At 41.8% G+C, this 19,790-nt stretch overlaps 1 protein-coding gene across 2 annotated transcripts in view; it reads left to right on the forward strand.

Annotated features, from left to right (window-relative positions):
- SASH1 (SAM and SH3 domain containing 1) overlaps positions 1-19,790 on the forward strand; it is a 314,852-nt gene that overhangs the window by 51,710 nt on the left and 243,352 nt on the right. Inside the window, exon 1 of one of the 2 annotated variants that reach the window (XM_077896438.1) lies at positions 7,046-7,191. The exons of the other annotated variant lie outside the window; for it this stretch is intronic. Within the exon in view, the coding sequence (XP_077752564.1) occupies positions 7,171-7,191 (21 nt within the window). The 5' untranslated portion in view covers positions 7,046-7,170. Of the gene's footprint in view, positions 1-7,045; positions 7,192-19,790 lie in introns of those variants that run through there. 2 annotated transcript variants of the gene reach the window in all.

Below are 19,790 nucleotides of genomic sequence, written 5' to 3' on the forward strand. Positions count from 1 at the left end.
ATGTCAAGGACTAAGTGTACAGTCAGGGCCACCTATTAATAATACTGTATGTTTTTCCTACTTATTAGTGATTAATTGTGATCTAACAAGTAGTAAGTTCAATGATGATGATGGTGGTGGTAATGATGTCTAGGATTATTTACTTATTCTGTATCAGGCACTGTAGGAAACATTTTATTTATTTATTTATTTATTTATTTATTTATTTATTTATTTATCTTAATTTATTTATTCATGAGAGACACAGAGAGGGAGAGAGGGAGAGAGGCAGAGACACAGGCAGAGGGAGAAGCAGGCTCCATGCAGGGAGCCTGACACAGGACTCGATCCCTGGTCTCCAGGATCAGGCCCTGGGCTGAATGTGGCAATAAACCACTGAGCCACCCAGGCTGCCCAGAAGCATTTTATTTATAAGTAAAATGAACTATAATGTAATATTTTGTTTTCATGGATAGTATAATATAACTTATCTCTGTAGTGATGATAGAAATGGTTACAAGAACAGCACTAACCACAGACACAGCTGGGGAAAAAATAGGTTCAATACTGTGGAAACCTTAAAAAAATAGAAGAATATTGATTGATGTTCTAGTTGGGCGTGATTCTCTCAAAATATCCTGTATATGATTGGCTCAAGACCCCAAAGCTTAAGAAAAAAAAAAAAAAAAAAAAGCATTCTGGACCCAGGCCCAAGTCTTTTGATACCAAATCAGTACACTATGATGACCTCTGGGAAGGCAGGTTATCCTTAGGTATAGATAAAGTGGGTGGTTAAGAATTAACAATCCATGGGGTGCCTAGGTGGCTCAGTTGGCTAAGTATCCAATTCTTGATTTTGGCTCAGTTCATGATCTCAAGGTCATGAGATAGAACACCAGTTGGGCTCCCCACTGAGCATGGAGCCTGCTTGGGATTACCTTGCTCCCTCTCCCTCTGTCTCTCCTCCCTGCTCCTGCTCTCTCTCTCTCTCCAAAAAAAATTAACAATCTCTGATTTTTCCAATTAAACTCATCAAGTGCTAGATACTCATGTTTTCAAATGGCTGGCTCTAGAAGTTGTTTAAAAGATTTAATCCCCATATTAGGAGTGGCAGTACGATTCAGGAAAGCTGTAATTGTCTGTAACAGCTTTCTCTGAATTGCTTTATCTGATTCTTTCCTCTCTGCCACTTGCTGAAATTTGGGTGACTGCAAGGAAAAGAATAAGAGATTTAGATGAAATAAGAAGAATACTGCATAGAAATGTGATCTTGGCAGTTAATCTCAGTTTCCTCACCTGCAAAATGGGGATAATAATCTACCTATGGCATCTTTGAGGCAATTAAGATAATGTATGTGGAGCACTTAGCACCACGTGTAGAAAGGATCCGATGTTAGCTGCTGCTGTGCTTGTTATTAGTATCTCGTTAATAACAATGCTGAAGTAAGAGAAGTTCTAGGCAATCAAAAGTTTTGTTTTGGCTTGTTTTGAAAGGGAGGCTGGGACAGGTGGGAGCAAGCAAGGAGCAAGGAAACATAGGTAAGGTAGTAGAACATCTCAGACAAATCTTACCAGTTCTCTAATTCTGCTTCAAGTAGGACCTCCATCCTGCCACTTCACTTCTCTGAGTTTTGATTGGCTGGTCCACAAAGAAAGATAATGTCCACTCTTCCCACCTCAACGGGTTGTCAAAGATTCAAGTGATACACTTTGAACATCTTAATAGAAGTGTTAAATATTGATTTCACACATGTTTCCCTTAATTGACTGCCATTTCAATCCAATCAGTGATTCTCAACCCTGCCTGCACATTAGAATCAACTGGAAGCTTCTAAAAATCCAAATGCCAGGCCACACATGGAATCTCCAGGAGTGAGACCCAGGCTCAGTACTATTTTTTCCCCCTCTGCAAGTGATTCCAATATCCAGCCAAGGTTAAGAATCAAGAGAATCAAGTATTTCTCAGACTTGCACAGTGATAAGGAGCCCCAGAGTCCCTCCATTTCTACATAATCAGCTTCTAAGAGAAGCGCCTGGAAGTCCGTATTTTCAACAAGTACCCCTAGCTGTCTCTTCACAGCAGGCAAGTATGAGAAACACTATGTTGAATCAGAGTCTGAGAGTTGGAAGGAATATTGTTTAAAGTCTTCACACTTTATTCATCTCTAAACCATGTGAAACTTTATGAATCCCATGAATGAAATGCAAATGTGTGTTAACCAACTATGTGAACAGTAAACAACACAACTGATAACACTGTTAGTCCCAGAATTGACACGGACCCCTTTCTAGAGTTTTGGGAAATCTTGACTGATGGAGAAGAATTTCAGTTCAGAACTTTCCTTGATCAAACAATTTGGAATGGCAAGAAATGAACCAAAAGAATTCTGCCGATTAAGAACAAATGTTTGAATATTGTGAAATAAAATAATAAGCTCAAGTTTTGGTGCGCACAATGAGAATGGGACACACATAGCTAAATGTTTATTTGGTCCCCCACGAAAAGGATCTGTTGGGGATCCCTGGGTGGCTAAGCAGTTTAGTGCCTGCCTTTGGCCTGGGGCGCGATCCTGGGGTGCGGGGATCAAGGCCTGAGGCAGGCTCCCTGCGTGGAGCCTGCTTCTCCCTCTGCCTGTGTCTCTGCCTCTCTCTCCATCTCTCTCTCTCTCTCTCTCTCTCTCTCTCTCTGTCTCTGTCTATCATGAATGAATAAATAAATAAAATCTTTAAAAAAAAAAGAAAAGAAAAGGTTCTGTTGCACAGCTCTGTAAAGCCTCCGTTATTACTTTAGGTCTCCTGGGAAAGCTAGGTAGATCGTGTTTAATGTAAATAACACACAGACAAGCTACAATGGCAAATACGAAGGGAGAAAAGTTAATTAACTACTGTTATCCACGTTGCCAAACTCGGCTCAACTCTGCGAGGCAAGAGATATTTCCACTCCTCCTCACTATTTTGAAAGCATCAAACTCTGCCAGAACCACTGGTCTATCAGTTTCCGCTGAACATTCTAGCATTGTCTTTGAGAAGTTAAGTCTTGCAGAATCCCGTTTTCTCTGGGGCCCCATCCACTTGCCTGGCCTACGTAGTTAACTTGAAAATCTTTCTTCCTTCCTACTTCCTGCACTGAGTCCAGCCTTTGTCTCAGCTTTGTGTGAGCCATAAATACTGTCAGTATTTAGAGACTGCGTTTAATTCTAAGCTTGTTAAGAAGAAAGATAATGGAGACTGATTTTAATGAATATCTAAGTTCAGAACATTTACATTTCCTTTAAAATGGCTTTGTAAAATTTGCTCACTTCCAAACTTTGCCAGATAAGGCATTTGGGAAAAATGAGGCTGGATCCAGGCTGGGTTTTATCTTTGGAAATGATATCAACTTGCCCTGGGTAATCAGTGCTTGTTTTAAAGTCCCTGTTCCTTAGCATCTCCCTCTGTTTCTGAAAGAGTGCCTTCATTGGGAGACTCACTTTTTTTGTGATATAAAATGTATGTTCTTGCTGCGTTTGTTTGTATTGGGGAAAAAATCCTTCTAATTACTAAGAGGGTATATTATGCATGCTCAGAGTGGGTGGCATGGTTGGTGGAGGCATGGCCCAGTGCTTGTGCTAAGTCAGCATACATGATACCCAGATTGAGAAGGTGGCTGTAGGCATTCCCAAGTGTAGCCTTGGCCACTCCTAGCTTCTTTAGGTTTTTGTTATTGTATTTGTTATTGTTTTAAAGATTTATTTACTTATTTGAGAGAGCAAGAAAGCATGGGTAGGGAGGAGAAGAGGGAGAGGGAGAGAGTCTTAAGCAGACTCTGCACTCAGTGCAGAGCCCAATGTGGGGCTCCATCCCAGGATCCTGAGATCATAACCTATGCTGAAACCAAAAGTCAGAGCTTAACCAACTGTGCCACCCAGGTGCCCCTAACTTCATTAGGTTTTTACATTTGTACATTTGTTTGTATTTTGTGTGCTTTGTTGAATCATTTCTGTGTTATACTGTGTTTTGGATTCATGGACTGAGTGGGGGGAAGCGGCAGGTAATAGATAGTAGGAATTTTTTTTAAACAAAAAATGTATTTATTGCTACTAACGGCCTTCCCCCATTGTCAGCCCATTCCCAGGGCCCATTTCTTCCACCTCTCACATTCTTCGCTTCTAGAATACTTGATTTGTTTACCTGAGTGTTTGATACACAGTAGGGTGCAAGACATCATGCACAATCGATCATTGTTCAGAGGATGTCAATTGCGTTAGTTTGCTAGGGCTGCTAAACAAGGTACCGCAGAGGAGGTGCTAAAACAACAGAGATGTACTGTCTCCCAGTTCTGGAGGCTAGAAGTCCAAAATCAAGGTGTCAGCAAGGTTGATCCTTCTGAGGGCCAGAAATGGGAATCTGTTCCAGGCAGCTCTCCTTGGCTTAAAGGTGGCCCTTGTTCTGTTCTTGTGATGTCTTCTAGTATGCATGTGTCTATGTCTAAATTTCCCCTTTTTAATAGTCAGATGAGTGCTCATCGTAATGACCTCATTTTAATTTAATTACCTCTATAAAGATCCTCCCTCCAAATAAAATCACATTCAGAAGTACTGGGGTTAGGACTTCAACATACGAATTTGAGGGAGACACAAGCCAGCCCACAACACCAGTATTATACTTGGCTTTTAAAAAAATGTTCATGGGATGCCTGGGTGGCTCAGTGGTTGAGCATCTACCTTGGGCTCAGATTGTGATCCCAGGATCCTGGGATCAAGTCCCACATTAGGTTCCCTGCAGGGAGCCTGCTTCTCCCTCTGCCTATGTCTCTGCCTCTCTCTGTGTGTCTCTCATGAATAAATAAATAAAATTTTTTTAAAAAATAAAACTAAAAAAGTGTTCATATACCAGGGGTACCTGGGTGACTCAATCAGTTGAGTGCCCAACACTTGATCTCAGCTCAGGTCTTGATCTCGGGGTCATGGGTTTGAGTCTTGCATTGGGCTTCACACTGCATATGGAGCCTACTGAAAAAAAAAAAACGATCAAATCATAACTGAGAAATAAAAATAGGTTTATGGAAAGAAAACTAATTATTATGATGTTCTCTGTAACAGGACTTGACTGGTATACCTGAGCTCTTTTCTATAGAGCTGTTGCAAAAATGAAAATATCACAGGTTAACTGTAGATCTTTGCCTCATCTACAGTTATTATCTGATGCACGCAGAACTTCTGATTTTATAGGCATAGCTTCAGTGCTCCTGGAAGTCAAACTCCGAAACCAAAGTGACATCTCAGGGGGCAAAATTTCTCCTTTGATCATTTAGGCAAGAAAAAAGATGCAGCAATCAATGCCTTCCTCGTATAGACAAGGAATCGGAGGTTTAGAAAAGAGAAGTACTCAGCAGCAGCCCTGGAACTAGCACCTGGACTTCACAGCTCAACCCCATATTCTGTTACCATCTCACACTACCTACCCCCTATGCCAGATATCCCCACCTTCCCCATCTATCAGAGTTACCCATGGCTCACTGACAACATCTGACTTACCCATTTAATTTTTTTTGATTAACTAATCATAATAAATGTGCTAAGTACATTACTGATGTCCATGAGGAGGACCAGAATTCTAAAGTATCACTTAGATAATTCTTTCCCAAGAAGCCTATGAAACCAGAGGAAAACAAGAATCCAGGTGTCTAATTTATATAAGGTAGTAGGTTTCTTTGCCCTTCAGCTCCAACTTTTTAGCTAAAACTTGCCTTTGCCATGAAAATAAATATATGTTTCAAAGTGGGAAACAAATTTTTTCTGAGATAGTCTGGCTAGTGGTAATTGGGGATTACCCCTGAAAACGAAAAAAAGCAAGTTTTCTGCTCTGTCAGATTTTGGTTAATGCATTATAACTGATACTTGAGGTATGGATTTTAGAAACCACCTACCGAATTCAGCCACTTTACAAAGAGACTGTAACCTGGGCCATGGCTTGCCCAGAACTCCCCATTAAAGAGATGTGGGGACAAGTCCCCTTAGGTCCCATCTAGAACACTTAACACCCCTTGAAATGCTGCCTACAGGTTATTTAGCACATGTGTAAGCTACTGGAAGCTTAACTTCTTCTGCCCCATGAAGATAAGAGAAATAGTAGCCCTAGTGTTCATTGGTGGGTGACTTAATATTTCACCATGTGAATCTGTTATGTCACTCTCATGATATTAATTTTAAAGAGTAGACTGTGTTTTCTCAACATATAATTCAATGCTACTATTTTCTGACGCTAATGTTCCTTATACCTAAACTCATCTGTGTGTACTTTATGGGGAAATGCCAGGCACGCTAACTTTGCATATTTTAAAGTTCTATGTAAAACTTGTTTCATTAAAAGGAAAGTTTTATTTAAAAATCCTAAGATTTTTCTTTTAGATTTCTTACAAGTTAGTAGGGGTTTTTCTTACCCTTTTCTCAGGGCTGATAAATTGGGTTAAAGTATATTAAACCCCAGCTATGCTTTATTGAGTCTAAAATCCCGGCAGGGTCAGCCCTGCAGAGTGGTCTCAGAACAGAAGGGTGCTCCAAGATGCAGGCAGTTTGTGCTGCGTGAATACTAATTCTAGAACATTAAACGTATCATGTAAAATTGATTTCTGGATGTTTCTCTGTGGAAGTCTTGGAATAGTCCTCCTCTTCCTTTCCTTGAGCCAAGAAAATTCTGAATCAGAACAGTTTAATTTTAACGTGTGGAAAAACTATACTCAATGAACCGAACATGGTGCTGAGAGAGTTTAGGGGGGTGGAGGGATGGGGACATTTTGACCACTTTTGCGTGTTATTAAAATATCTGAATTTCTGCGTAAAAGTTCTGCAATGTACTTACATGCCTTGTTTCCGAGGATCATTTGCAAGCTTTGTCTTAAAGTCTGACAACCTCAACAGCAAAACCTGCTTTTTGTGCCATAGTTATTGTGTTATATGTTAAGCATCTGGAAGGAACCCCAAGGAGGCCTCAGGAAACGGTTACTGCCTCTTGACTTATCATCCTGAAGGCGATTTGTTTTAAAGTTGATAATCCCTAGGGCTACAAGAGTGTCCCACATCTGCCCTGAATTGAAAACAGATTCCCATTAAGAGCCTTACATCAGTGCTGTGGATTCATTCGATCTGAGTCAGAAAGGAAGTCGGAGAACATTCGAACGTATGGCCTGATAGCAACACAGCCGCTCCCTTCATGGAGGATCGGGACTGCAGGGTATGTAGGATGTCCGTTTTCAAATTTTAAAACTGTTTTTGCGGTGTGGAAGCGGCCTTCGGACCTGGAGGCGGGAATATTGGGGAGGGGACTACGGTAGCTAACAGGTAAAAAGTCACGGTCAGTGTCAGGACTGTCAGTGCTACCGATGAATTGCTCAGAATTCAAGAGGCCAGGAAGCCTCCGCTGCTTCCGAATTCTCCTACCCGGTTTTGTTGAGGTTTGGTGACTTAGTGTTCATATAAAATATATACCTATAATTATGTAGAGATTTATATAAAAACTTCCCCCCCAGACGCTGAGACTCTAACACGGGATTGTAAGCCAAGAAAAGTTTTTACTGTTAAAAAGCCAGCACTTTTCCAACCCCAGCTTATCTCTAAACTTATTTTAAAATCTTTCCACTCATGCTAGGAATGAAGGATGGAACTATGTACTCCTATTATAAGCCTCAGGGGACTGGGACCATCTGATTAACTATGTAGCATTCACTATCCTGCTGAGATTTTCTCTCAACTTTGTTTTGATCTTCTCTGTTAAAGCAGTATATCCTAGTGTGAAGTTCGTTTCCTTTTGAATTAGAAAGGAGGTTAGACTTATCCATTAAAGATAGAGAAGCCTATGGTGGTGATAAACAAGGCTCTGAGGGCCCAGCAGCATGAAGTGTGGATGCTGAGCCCTCCAGCCTGGCTCCTGGGGTTCTTCTGGCTCCTCCAATCCCAAACTGGGCTTGGATGAGTGGAGGCCTCACGGGTTACTTCCAGAAGTCTAGTCTGCTTACCATCTTCTCTGAGAAGTTTGGGGCAGTGCCTATGACAGTTGATACCCCATATATACTTGTGGAATGAAAACAGAATTATGAAAAGAAATCCTAGAAGTAGTGTCCATCTGAACATATTGGCCTACTGTGCCTCATTAAATTTCCCCTCATCTTTTTTGGTAAGATGGATCCCCAAAGTGGAGCATTGGAGGTGATAGGTCATGGAGGAAAAAGTGCTAGTGTGCCAGTCAGAACAACTGTGTGTAAAACACCTGGTTCTGTGGCTATGGCATTAAGAAAGTGAAGAAATCTGAAACAGGAGTCTTGAGAGGTAACCATCATGCCCTAGGAGAATGTTCAAGAATTCAGGAAAGGCTGGTATGGGAGAAAAGGAACAAACGCGCCTGCTTGTCTTTCCCTTTGACTCAGTGTGCTCATCACAAATGTTCTGACAGTACAGAGCCTCTGTTCTTGTGCTTCCCCTGGTTTCAGAAACAATACACTAAGAGCGGCCCAGTTGGCAGGTAAGATTGTCCATACAAATGCCAAAATGCTGTTCCCTCTTGACTGGTCGCCCACAGTTCTTGAAAGAGGGAAGGTTTTTCAGATGCCAGAAATTGACTGCAAACTGTGTCATGGGATTATGCCCTCTGAATCCCAGCAAGACAGAGGCTTCCTTTTAGAAAAGGAAGCACATTTGGGTTTTTGTGCTGGAGGATGCAAAAAGATGTATTGATCATCTCAGACAGAAAGGGGAATTATTAGGCTTAGAAACATCGCTTCTGTCCTATCTAAGGAGACTGGCAAATGAGCCTTGAAATCTATAGAAATGTTTCTAGTTCACACCAGCTTCCTCTTTGGGAGATGATTGTATATATATCTTAATTCAACTAACCTACTTAATCTCAACCACAGATGTTTGGGAAGAAAATAAAAGCAATGTTGCAGACACTTTCCGGGTGAAACCTCTATCATAAATTTAACTACCATTACCATTAAGTAATATCCACTTCGAAAAAGCTCTCTGCTGCTTTTTGAGTAATAAAATAAACAAATGTTCAGATTCCCTTTCCTTGGCCCATATTTGAACATCAGGCATGTCACTAAGGGGCTATGCCACCAAGCCAATTCATGGCCTCATTTTTCTCTAGAAGTTTTGTAAGGCATTGTTTGGAATTCAGAACACATTATTTCCCAGAAACAAGTTTAGCCTCCTAGCTCAACTCCTGAATGCAAATTTACCCCCAAATATAGAGAATCTGTTACAAGTTTCTGGAAATGGACCATAAGAACTTTTACCATTTTGTTTAATGACACTAGAGAATAAATTTTATGATAAACTATAATACTCCTTTTGAGAACATTTTCAATATCCTTGAGAATTAATTCTTGGCCTTGCACCCTGTTCCTTTCTTTATCTGAACCCTAACTACCTATTCTAGGTGCTTTGTCCCCTGCTACTCTCAAATGGTACTCTAGGTTGGAGTCCTAGCAAATAATTTGCCTGTGGTTTTTCACTTATGGTTTCTTTTGCCTGTAATGTCTTCCTCCCCTTTTGATTCCTGGTAAACTCTTGATCAGCTCAAACATAAACATAATTAAAACTCCTCTATGAGGCCTTGGTCACAAACCTCTCTAAAAAGACTTTGCGAGGGGCGGGGAGGGAGGGGAATAAGAAAAAAGACTTTGCACACAGCTTCAGGTGGTTCCCCTGTTGACCTTCTAAATCACCAAGGACCACAGTTTGAAAATATGCCTTATGAAAAGTTAGAATTCCCTCCCTACCTCTTCTGCATTTCGAGAACACCTTGTAAATACCATGATATAGTAACATTCACCACATTATATGTCAATTTTTAGTTTATATTTTGCCCTTTTCCCTAACCTGAGACCTCCTTAAAGATATAAATTTCTTTAGAACCTGCTACAATGCCTGGAACATAGATAATTAGTAAAAGGATGGATGGATGAATGAGTGGATAATTGGATAAATATGTGATCAGATAGGAGTGGGTGCACTCAGTCAGTTGGGGGTCCAACTCTTAATTTCAGCTCAAGTCATGATTTCAGGGGCCTGGCATAAGGCCCCTCATTGGGCTCCATTCTCAGCAGAGAGTCTGCTTGAGGATTCTCTGTCTCCCTCTCCCTCTGCCCCTCCTTCCATTCTCTCTCTCCCTCTCTCCAATAAAAATAAATCTAAAAAATAAAATATAATAAAAATATGTGATCAGATGGATAAGTGGATGATATGATTGGATCAATGGATGGATAGATGGATGGATGGAGTACAGGAGAAAAAGCTGATTTATTTAAAGGAGAATGGAGAGATATAAGAAATCTATGGAATTCTAGATGGGTCTTTTAGATAGTTTCAAGGGCATGATATTGATGGAATTTGTGCAGTATTATTTTATTTATACTGTTTTGTGAGGAAGGGGTTATGAGTAGAGGGAAGAGAATGGAGCTTGCAGTAAGAATAAACGGGTTCTCTCCCTAGCTCTCTACTTCCTACCTAGTCATGAAGACTTGAGTAGGTAGTTTGCCTCTCTAATTTTGCTTTTATTCATCTGTAAGATGAATAAAACTTTGGAGATTTTTTGTAAGGATTAAATGATAATCCATCTAAAAGGTCTAGTCTAGTCCTTAAGCCATACCAGGTTAAAGATAGGTGGTAGTAAAATATCAATCTAAATCTGAAACAGCAGACATAGAACTTGAAGCCAGAAGAAACCTTGTCCAGCCTTGTCTAAATTAGATAAGCTGTGATGGAGGAAAAGGTAAAATGTATACATCCAAAAACAGTGGGGGTGAGGGTAGGGATTATGAGAAAGCTGTTTAGTGGCAAGTAGCTGCAAAGTGAAAGGAAGAGAAAGTGCACTATTGAGAAATTGCACTTCCAGGATTATAAAAGGAATAATTGTGTGTATATATATACCTGCAAGTATACTCCCATGCATTTGTAACCCCAAAAAGTGCCTTATATATTGCATATACTTTATATAAAAACTAATGATAGTAATACATTCCTAACTAACACTTATTATACCACTTACAGGTCCTAGGCACCCTTCTAAGCTTTTTACACATTTTAACTCATTTTGTCCTCACAACAACCCTGTGAAGTAGTTACATAAAATCCTTACTTTACTGATAAGAGGGCACACAGCTAGTCACATAACCAGCATGCATAGGAGCCAGTGTTTGGATCCAAGAAGTCTAGCCCCGTAGTCTACACACTTCACACAGGAATGTACTCACAGCTGATGCAACTCCTGGCACAGACCAGACAGCCGACTCAGCTGTCACAGTCAACAACACTCTAAAGTCCCCTTTTGATGGATATCCCTATAGATATACTTTTCAAAAAACAATTTTAACACCTGAAAAGTTAGAGTGGTAGAATTTTATAGCATGGAGGGACATTTGGTTCATTATGCCCAGACCGGTCAGCTGAGAGTTTCCAGGAAAAGTCCCCTTCAGAGTCAGGTGGTTGGAATCTCTGCCGACATACTGGTGGCAAGGATCAGATGATCTTAATGGCCCAGATAGCACTGTGGCGGCAGCAGGACATCACCTTTATTCCAGATAATGTCCAGGGAATTCTAAAAAAAAAAAATTCTTCCTGGAAGTTTGTAGACATTATGTTGACACTCCAATAGTTTTCCAAATATGAAAATAAAGATAATCATTCTTTATTCTTTTTTTTTAAACAAAGAATCATCTATTTTTTAAAAGATTATATTTATCTATTTGACAGAGAGAGAGAGAGCACAAGTAGGGGGAACAGCAGGCAAACTCTCTGCTGAGCAGGGAGCTGATATGGACCCTGGGATCATGACTCAAGCTGAAGGCAGATGCTTAACTGAATGAGCCACCCAGGCACCCCAAGAATCATCCATTTTTAACATTTTTATAAAAAAAGCAACAAAATACAGAGTCTTTGAACACTCTATGTTTCCTAAATTGAGTTTAATAGGACCATGTTCTTTTGTTTTTTTTTTTTAACAGGACCATGTTCTAAAATATTCTATAACTCTTTTTTTAAGATTAATTAATTAATTTATTTACAGCATATGTGTGAGCTTGGTGGCAGTATCAGACAAAGGGAGAGAGAGAATCCCAAGCGGACTCTTGTGCTGACCATGGAGCCTGGTGTGGGGCTTAATCCCACAACTCAGAGATCATGACCTGAGCCACCCAGGTACCCTAAAATATTCCATTACTTATATGACATCCCTGAGCCCTTACCTCTCCCTCAAATTGCTCAGTGCAATCTTGATTCCATTTTCCCATACCAAAAATAGACTTGTTCAAGCAGTTAACACATTTAACAAACTCCACAAATTCTGAACCAAGGACATATGAGGTTGACAGAAAAAATGTGAGCTCCCCTCTTCTACCTGATTAAACTATTATAAGTGTTGCCATAATTAGTACAATCATTATGCAAGGGACGCCTGGGTGGCTTAGCGGTTTAGTCCCTGACTTTGGCCCAGGGCATGATCCTGGGGTCCTGGGATTGAGTCCCACATCGCACTCCCTGCATGGAGCCTGCTTCTCCCTCTGCTTGTGTCTCTGCCTCTCTCTCTGTCTCTCATGAATAAATAAATAAAATCTTTAAAAAAAAAAAAAAAAACAATCACTATGCAAGTGCTACAAAGTTTTCTAATTCTCTGGCTATTTTAGTTATTCTTATTTTAAGCCATTCACATGCTCCACTGATGTTTTGGGGCATGATTTTTGGATGAATAGGTAGGTAGGCTTGTTGCAGAGGTTGCCAGTTTTGCATACCTCCAATACATCTAGTGAGTGACCCACAAGAGCCCATACTGTTAACTCAGGAGAAGTGGAAAAATAGCATTTAACACCTAGAATCATAAAAATCAGGAGCTGGGAGGAACCCACTCTTTTTCTCCGTGGATTACAGTAGAAGGAGAGGAAGAAGGAAAGGAAGGGAGAGGAGGGTAGTAAGTGGATTCCCTAGGTCTTTGTCTCCATTTTTTTTTCCTCATTACAGTCTGGATAAAGAACATCTTACCCAAAAACCCATTCATGTAAACTCAATCCCCTTTGGAGTGTTTTGCATCTGTTCAGGTGTCCTGGAAATAAATATTAAATTAAATTAAGTTTTAATTTCATTTGAATTCTGAATAAAAGGCTTTGCATAAATGGACCAAAAGGAGTCTAACTCTCCAAAAGTAGGTCAAAAGAAATAAGGCACTTTCAAGTATCCAGAACAATCCCATCATTTAAAAAAAGCCCTGCAAGTTCAATAAATACCTAATAGAAATACGAAATCAAGCCAGAAGTGGCCTTACAGGAAAGGATTGTTTTAAACCATTTAACTCTTCCAAAATGCCAAGGGAATAGAAGACACTAAAATGAAGTCCAGATTCTCAAACAGAGGTTGAATTTTAATAAAACTCTTCATTGGACAAATGGATATTTTGGAAATGGTTTTAGGCCAACAAGCTCTCTGGCAGGGCTATTGTAGAGATGAGAGGAGATTTAATGAATATAAATCTCACAGCCCAGTAGTACACAGTGGATACTCACTAATATTTTGTTGAATGAATGCTGACTAATTCTGGACTAACTTAGCCAAGCCAACTCAGCACTCTCCTTCAGGCCCAGTGGACACCTTAGCATAGGTTATTTCACAGATTACATAGATTACATGAAAGCCACACTTCCTGAAAAGAATGATCCTCTGGAAAAACACAGTCCCAAATTTCTGAGACTTGTTTCAGTTTTACAAAAGGTTAGTATCAGATATATTAACTCGAATATTAGAATATTAGAATGACTGACTAATTTGCTTTGAGAGTTAAATGAGGTCATGTTCATCCAGTCATTCAGTCATTCATTCATTCATTCATTCAAAAAATATTGATAGTGTATTTTCAGTACAGCAAATATTGTTCTGTGCTTGGGAGATGGAAGTGAGCAGGCAAATGAGGCCTCTGGCTCCATGGAACTCACATCTTCCCACAAAGCACTTGGCCTGCAAGTACTGCAGCCACCTAGCATAAACACCCTCTTCAGGGTGGGTAGGAAAGTGCCCTGGAAAGAGCAGTGGGCTTTTAGAAGTAAGACTGAGGATTCAAGGCACCCAGGTGCCCCTCCCACCTCCACTCTCTAAATTAATTAATTAATTAATTAATTAATTAATTTAAAAAATAAGACTGATCCCACTTGAGCCCAGCCTCCATGTCTTACCAGCTGTTTCCTAGGAAATATTTCCAAGCCATTGATCTTGTCTGTTGAATGGGTATAATAATACCTAGCTGGTGAGGATTCTATGAAGATGGAATGAGACTTCCTGTGTATAAAGTAGCACAGTATCAGACAGTAAGGGCAATCTTTCAGTACCTTCATGAAGAAATTGATCAAAAAAGAGTCAAAGAGGAAGAGTATCTGGGAATAAGAAGAGTTGAGAGTAATTGCCTCTCTGAGCACATTTCTCAAAGGAGGTGCTTTTCAGCCATTTTTGATGCAGAATGTTGGCCTGGACGGTGTTGACATTGTAATAATAAAACATAAAAAAAAATAAAACATAGAAGAAGCATGATGTCTCATTATACATAGTAGATTGAATGTATGCTCTTTTTCCCACTCTCTTCTCAAACCCTGGTTAAATGGAAATAAGAGAAAAAAAAAAAAAAAACCACCAGAACAATCGTGGTTGGGTGGGGAGGGTGGAGGGTAGATAACAGAAATGAGAAATGCCAGAAAAAGTTGGAAAGATTGAGCATAGGCTGAGGGAAACAGTAGCAACTGATGTAGTATACAATGGGGAAAACTGAGAATTAATTACTTGGGGTGTGTGGACTAGAGACTATCCATAAGAACAAGGTCATTGGAGTCACTCACTCTAGGAAGATTCTGGGAAAGGAGGCAGGGCTAGCGGGATGGGAAGGGCTGAAGGTAGGATTGTTTAGAAGCCTAAACATTTAGAAGCCCTACATTGTTTATGTATAGGGAATAATGAGAACTGGGTGACCCCTGCCCCCACCATCCTAGGCCTGTCTGGGGAACCAAGAAGCTACACCATTTCACTCCCCGTCATAGCAAAAGACTGGAGAAGCTGAACCAGAAACAGTCTGATCTCAGAAATGGCTGAGGAAGGGGTACAGTCACTATCCTAAAAACAAGGGAACTGAGAAACTCTATGTACCGAAAGGCAAGACTTTCCAGTTACCTTCCCAAACTTAGTTCGCAATATGCCAGGGCTTTTTTTTTTTTTTTTAAGTTTTTTAAGATTTTATTTATTTATTCATGAGAGACACACAGAGAGAGAGAGAGGGGCAGAGACACATGCAGAGGGAGAAGAGGCTCCTTGCAGGGAGCCCAACGTGGGACTTGATCCTGGGTCTCTAGGATCAGGCCCTGGACTGAAAGCAGTGCTAAACCGCTGAGCCACCCGGGCTGCCTGCAGCCAGGGCTTTAAACAGCCTCCTCAACCAAATACCACCACCAAGAGAAGAGACAGGAGGATTCCTCTGTGTTGAAAAAGACCTGCTCAACAGTGAACATTTACAAATACTGACATTTGGGGATCCCCTACAAGAATCTGGGCCCTCTAGCAAATCAATCACAGTAAAGCCTACAGCAAAAGCCCCACAATATAGGGCTTGTACAATCAGATTGTAAATCTGATTTCTGGTGCCCCAGTCTTAAGTGAGAAGAAAGGATCATCAAACAATAGCAGAAAGCAAATGATTGGGGAAAATGAACCCAGAGGTAACAGAGACAATGTGGAGGACAGAACTGAATCCAAAATATACAATGAGTATCCTCAGTGAGGTAAGGGAAACAAAACTAAAAACAGATATAATAAAAATGAAACATTCTGGTAACAAAAACAATCTGTAGAAGGCTTAGAAGATAAAGTTTAGAAAATCTGTCAGTACTAGATAGGAAGCAGGACAGAGCCTAAGGAAATTGGATGATCAGTTCAATAGGGTCAAATATCTGAATAATAAGAGTTCTAGGGGCACCTCAATGGTTCAGGTGGCTGAGCATCTTATTCTTGATCTCAGCTCAGGTCTTGATCTCAGAGTCATGAGTTTAAGCCCTGCACTGGGCTCCACACTGAGGGAGCCTGCATTAAAAAGAAAAAGAAAAAAGAAAAAAAATGTTCTAGAAAGCACTGAAAAAACAAAATATAAGAAATCAATGAAACAGTACAAAAATTTCCTGGAAGTGAAAGACACAAGTTTCCTGATTAAAAAGACCCACCTAGCACCCAGCATAGAGAATAAGATATATCAGCATGAAATTTTAGAACACCAGGAGTAAACAGGAGATCTTAAAAGCTGCCAGAAAGGGCAGCCCAGGTGGCTCAGCGGTTTGGTGCTGCCTTCAGTCCAGGGCGTGATCCTGGAGACCTGGGATCGAGTCCCCATCAGACTCCCTGCATGGAGCCTGCTTCTCCCTCTGCCTATGTCTCTGCCTCTCTCTCGCTCTCTCTCTCTCATGAATAAATAAATAAAATCTTAAAAAAAAAAAAAAACTGCCAGAAAGAAGAAAAAAAAAGGCCACATAAACATCAAGAATCTGAATGGCATTAACTTCTCAGTAGAAACACTAGAAGCCAGGAAACAATAACTTCCAAATTCTGAGGCACAAATGATCTCTGACCCAGAAACTTACAAGCATGGGGTAGACTAAAAGTACAGAAGGGATCAAAACATTCCCATCACTTACGCCCCTTTTCAGCAAGTTTCTAGAAGACATGCTCCACCAAAATGAGGGAATAAGCAAAGCACAACCAACTCAGAATGGGGCTCCAGATGGAACATCTCCAAGAAAGAAAGAAAGGAAACTGGCTGATATACAAAAGGGCTCTACCATATTGCAGGGTGTTCTCTATTCTGTCAGAAAGTTGGGAGCAGGAGAGTGGATATGTATATAGAAAAGTAAACAAATTTAAAAAATAAAACTCTAAGGAAAAATAATTGATGAGAAAAGAAATAGAATTATAGCACCTGATATGATTCAGCTGTGAGCAATATTTACGGACAATAATGGAAGCACTGAACATTAAGAGAACCATCAATTAGAACCTAAGTGTGATGGCCTGGAGATGCACAGCTCAGGTCCTCCCTTCAAAGGATGACCTGCAATGGGGAGTGTGTCACCTCTTTGGGACCTGGCGTTGTCTTCGTTGGGAAAGGTGGCCCTGCCAGGTTCCCAGCTATTGCCTGAGCACAGCAAGGGGATGAGAGCCAGCCACCGCTGCCCAGTGCAGGATTTCTCCACTGGCCAGTCAGGCTTTATTTGGGGTCTCTGCATCAGCCTGGCCCTGGACTTCTCAGAACTACTCTGAAGCCTAAGACTCTTCCTACCCAACCTTCCTCCCTTGACCCTCTGCTTCATGGTGTCAGATTAGCCCTGGAGCTGCCCTGTAAGCTTTCACAGGCACCTGTACCAGTAGATCTTGTGCATTTCTAATTCTACCTCGGCTTCTGATTCAGAGGCCCTGAAGGAGCACAATTACTATGCTGGGAGCATAAAAGAAGGAAAAATGGGGTGGGGTGGGAGAGACAGGATAGAATGTTAAATCTTTATTTTTTGTTTAGGAAAGTCAACCAAAAAAAAAAAAAAAAAGTCAGCCAATAAGGTCTACGTGTCTATAATGGGAAGGAATAAAAAAAAAATTAGCAGGATAAGTTACATGCGTTAGAAATGAGGAAGGCAATGCCGGAAACAAATGCAAATAAAATAATTAAAAGTGCTAGGAGTGATTGTGTCAGGAAACAAGGGGTGGAGCGGGGAACTCCATGTGTTGGGGAGGAAGGGGAGTCATGACTTAAGTACTATCTGACTTCATAAATGATGCTTACTGAGGCACCTGGCTGGCTCACTAGGTGGAGCGTGCAGCTCTTGATCTCGGGGTCATGACTTCGAGGCCCATGTTGGGCATATAGGGAGGACTTAAAAAAAAAAAAAAAAAAGAAAAAGAGAAGTGAACAGTGCTTCATTTATAAATACATACATACATAAATGTTGCTTGCTAAGCTCTGCCTAATATTAGGATGATAAAAAGCACATATATATATCAAACATAGATATAAATACACCTACCAAACGTTTCAAAATACATCCAACTATATATTAAAATGTATATCAAATGTACCTATAATCAAATCTTTTTTTTTTTTTTTTAAGATTTTATTTATTTATTCCTGAGAGACACAGAGGGAGAGGCAGAGACACAGGCAGAGGGAGAAGCGGGCTCCCCGCAGGGAGCCAGACATGGGACTCGATCCGGGGACCCCAGGATCACGCCCTGAGCCGAAGGCAGACGCTCAACCACTGAGCCACCCAGGCGTCCCTCAAACATCTTTAAATATATATTTTAAAAATCAGATAAATATATTTTGTATTTTAAATATGTGCTATTGATCCACAGTACTTGAAGACGCTTGATCCAGGTGAGGCCCGGCCTTAGCCCGGCTGTGCCCCCGCCCGCTCGCTCCTCCCGGCCGCAGAGCCGGCTGCAGCGCCTGCTGACGGCCTGGCTTTCTGGCTAGTGCCTGTCTGGCAGGAGGACACGGGGACAGGGCGCCCAGGGTGCAGCAGGAGGCAGGGAAGGGCCCCCGCGATCCCCAGGACGCCGGCCTAACGCCCGGGCCCGCCGCGCTCCACCTTCACGGAGGGCGAGGGTCCCGCCCCAGGAGGCTTACTGCGTGCTCACAGCCGCGCGGGGTTTACCTCCCCCGGCTCCCAGGCTTCGGCAGCTGGTTAGCCAGCGCGACGCCGTCCTCCCGGATGACTGGCGGGACTGAGGAGGGGACGTGAAGAAGAGGGAGATGACCGCGGAGCAGCCCCTTCCGCCTCCGCCTCACCCCCAGCCCCACAGCTGTGACTGCTGCCCTGCAGCCACCTGGGCCCCGAGACAGCTGCCCCAGAGGCCCCGGCCCTTGCCACATACTTTCCTTCCGAGGAGGTCAGGCCAGGGGGAATGGAGTGTGTGTGTGTGTGTGTGTGTGTGTGTGTGTGTGTGTGTGTGTGTGAAAGCAAGAGCGAGTGTGTGAGAGATAGTGTGGGAGAGTGTGAGAGTGAAAGTGTGTGAGTGTGTGAGAGAGTGTGAGTGTGGGAGAGAGTGTGTGGGAAAGAAGAGAGTGTGTGTGAGTGTGAAAGTGTGAGTGTGTGAAAGAGTGAGAGTGTAAGTGGGAGAGTGTGGGAGAAGGTGTGTGTAAGAGTGAAAGCCCGAGTGTGTGAGTGTGAGAGAGTGGGTGTGTGGGAGACTGTGTGAGAGTGAAAGTGTGAGTGGGAGAGTGTGTGTGAGAGTGTGAGAGAGTATGTGTGTGTGTGTGTGAAAGCAAGAGAGAGTGAGTGAGTGAGAGAGCGAGTGTGTGAGAGATAGTGTGGGAGAGTGTGAGAGTGAAAGTGTGTGAGAGTGTGAGTGTGGGAGAGAGTGTGTGTGGGAAAGAAGAGAGTGTGTGTGAGTGTGAGAGTGAAAGTGTGAGTGTGAGAAAGAGTGAGAGTGTAAGTGGGAGAGAGTGTGGGAGAAGGTGTGTGTAAGAGTGAAAGCCCGAGTGTGTGAGTGTGAGAGAGTGGGTGTGTGGGAGACTGTGTGAGAGTGAAAGTGTGAGTGGGAGAGTGTGTGTGAGAGTGTGAGAGAGAGCGTGTGTGTGTGTGTGTGTGTGTGTGTGTGTGTGTGAGTGAGGTCACCTCACACCTTCATAGTTCTTCCCTGCTTGGTCAGAAGCAGGCATACCCACTCGGGTCTCCCAATGGCCTCCCTTCATCTCCGGTGTTGGACTGGATGAGGCACCACAGGAAACACTGAGCTGTCTGCAGGAGGAATTGTCACCTATATTTTGTGAAG

The sequence above is a fragment of the Canis aureus genome, chromosome 1 (genome assembly GCF_053574225.1).
Source record: "Canis aureus isolate CA01 chromosome 1, VMU_Caureus_v.1.0, whole genome shotgun sequence".
Taxonomy (NCBI): Eukaryota; Metazoa; Chordata; class Mammalia; order Carnivora; family Canidae; genus Canis; species Canis aureus.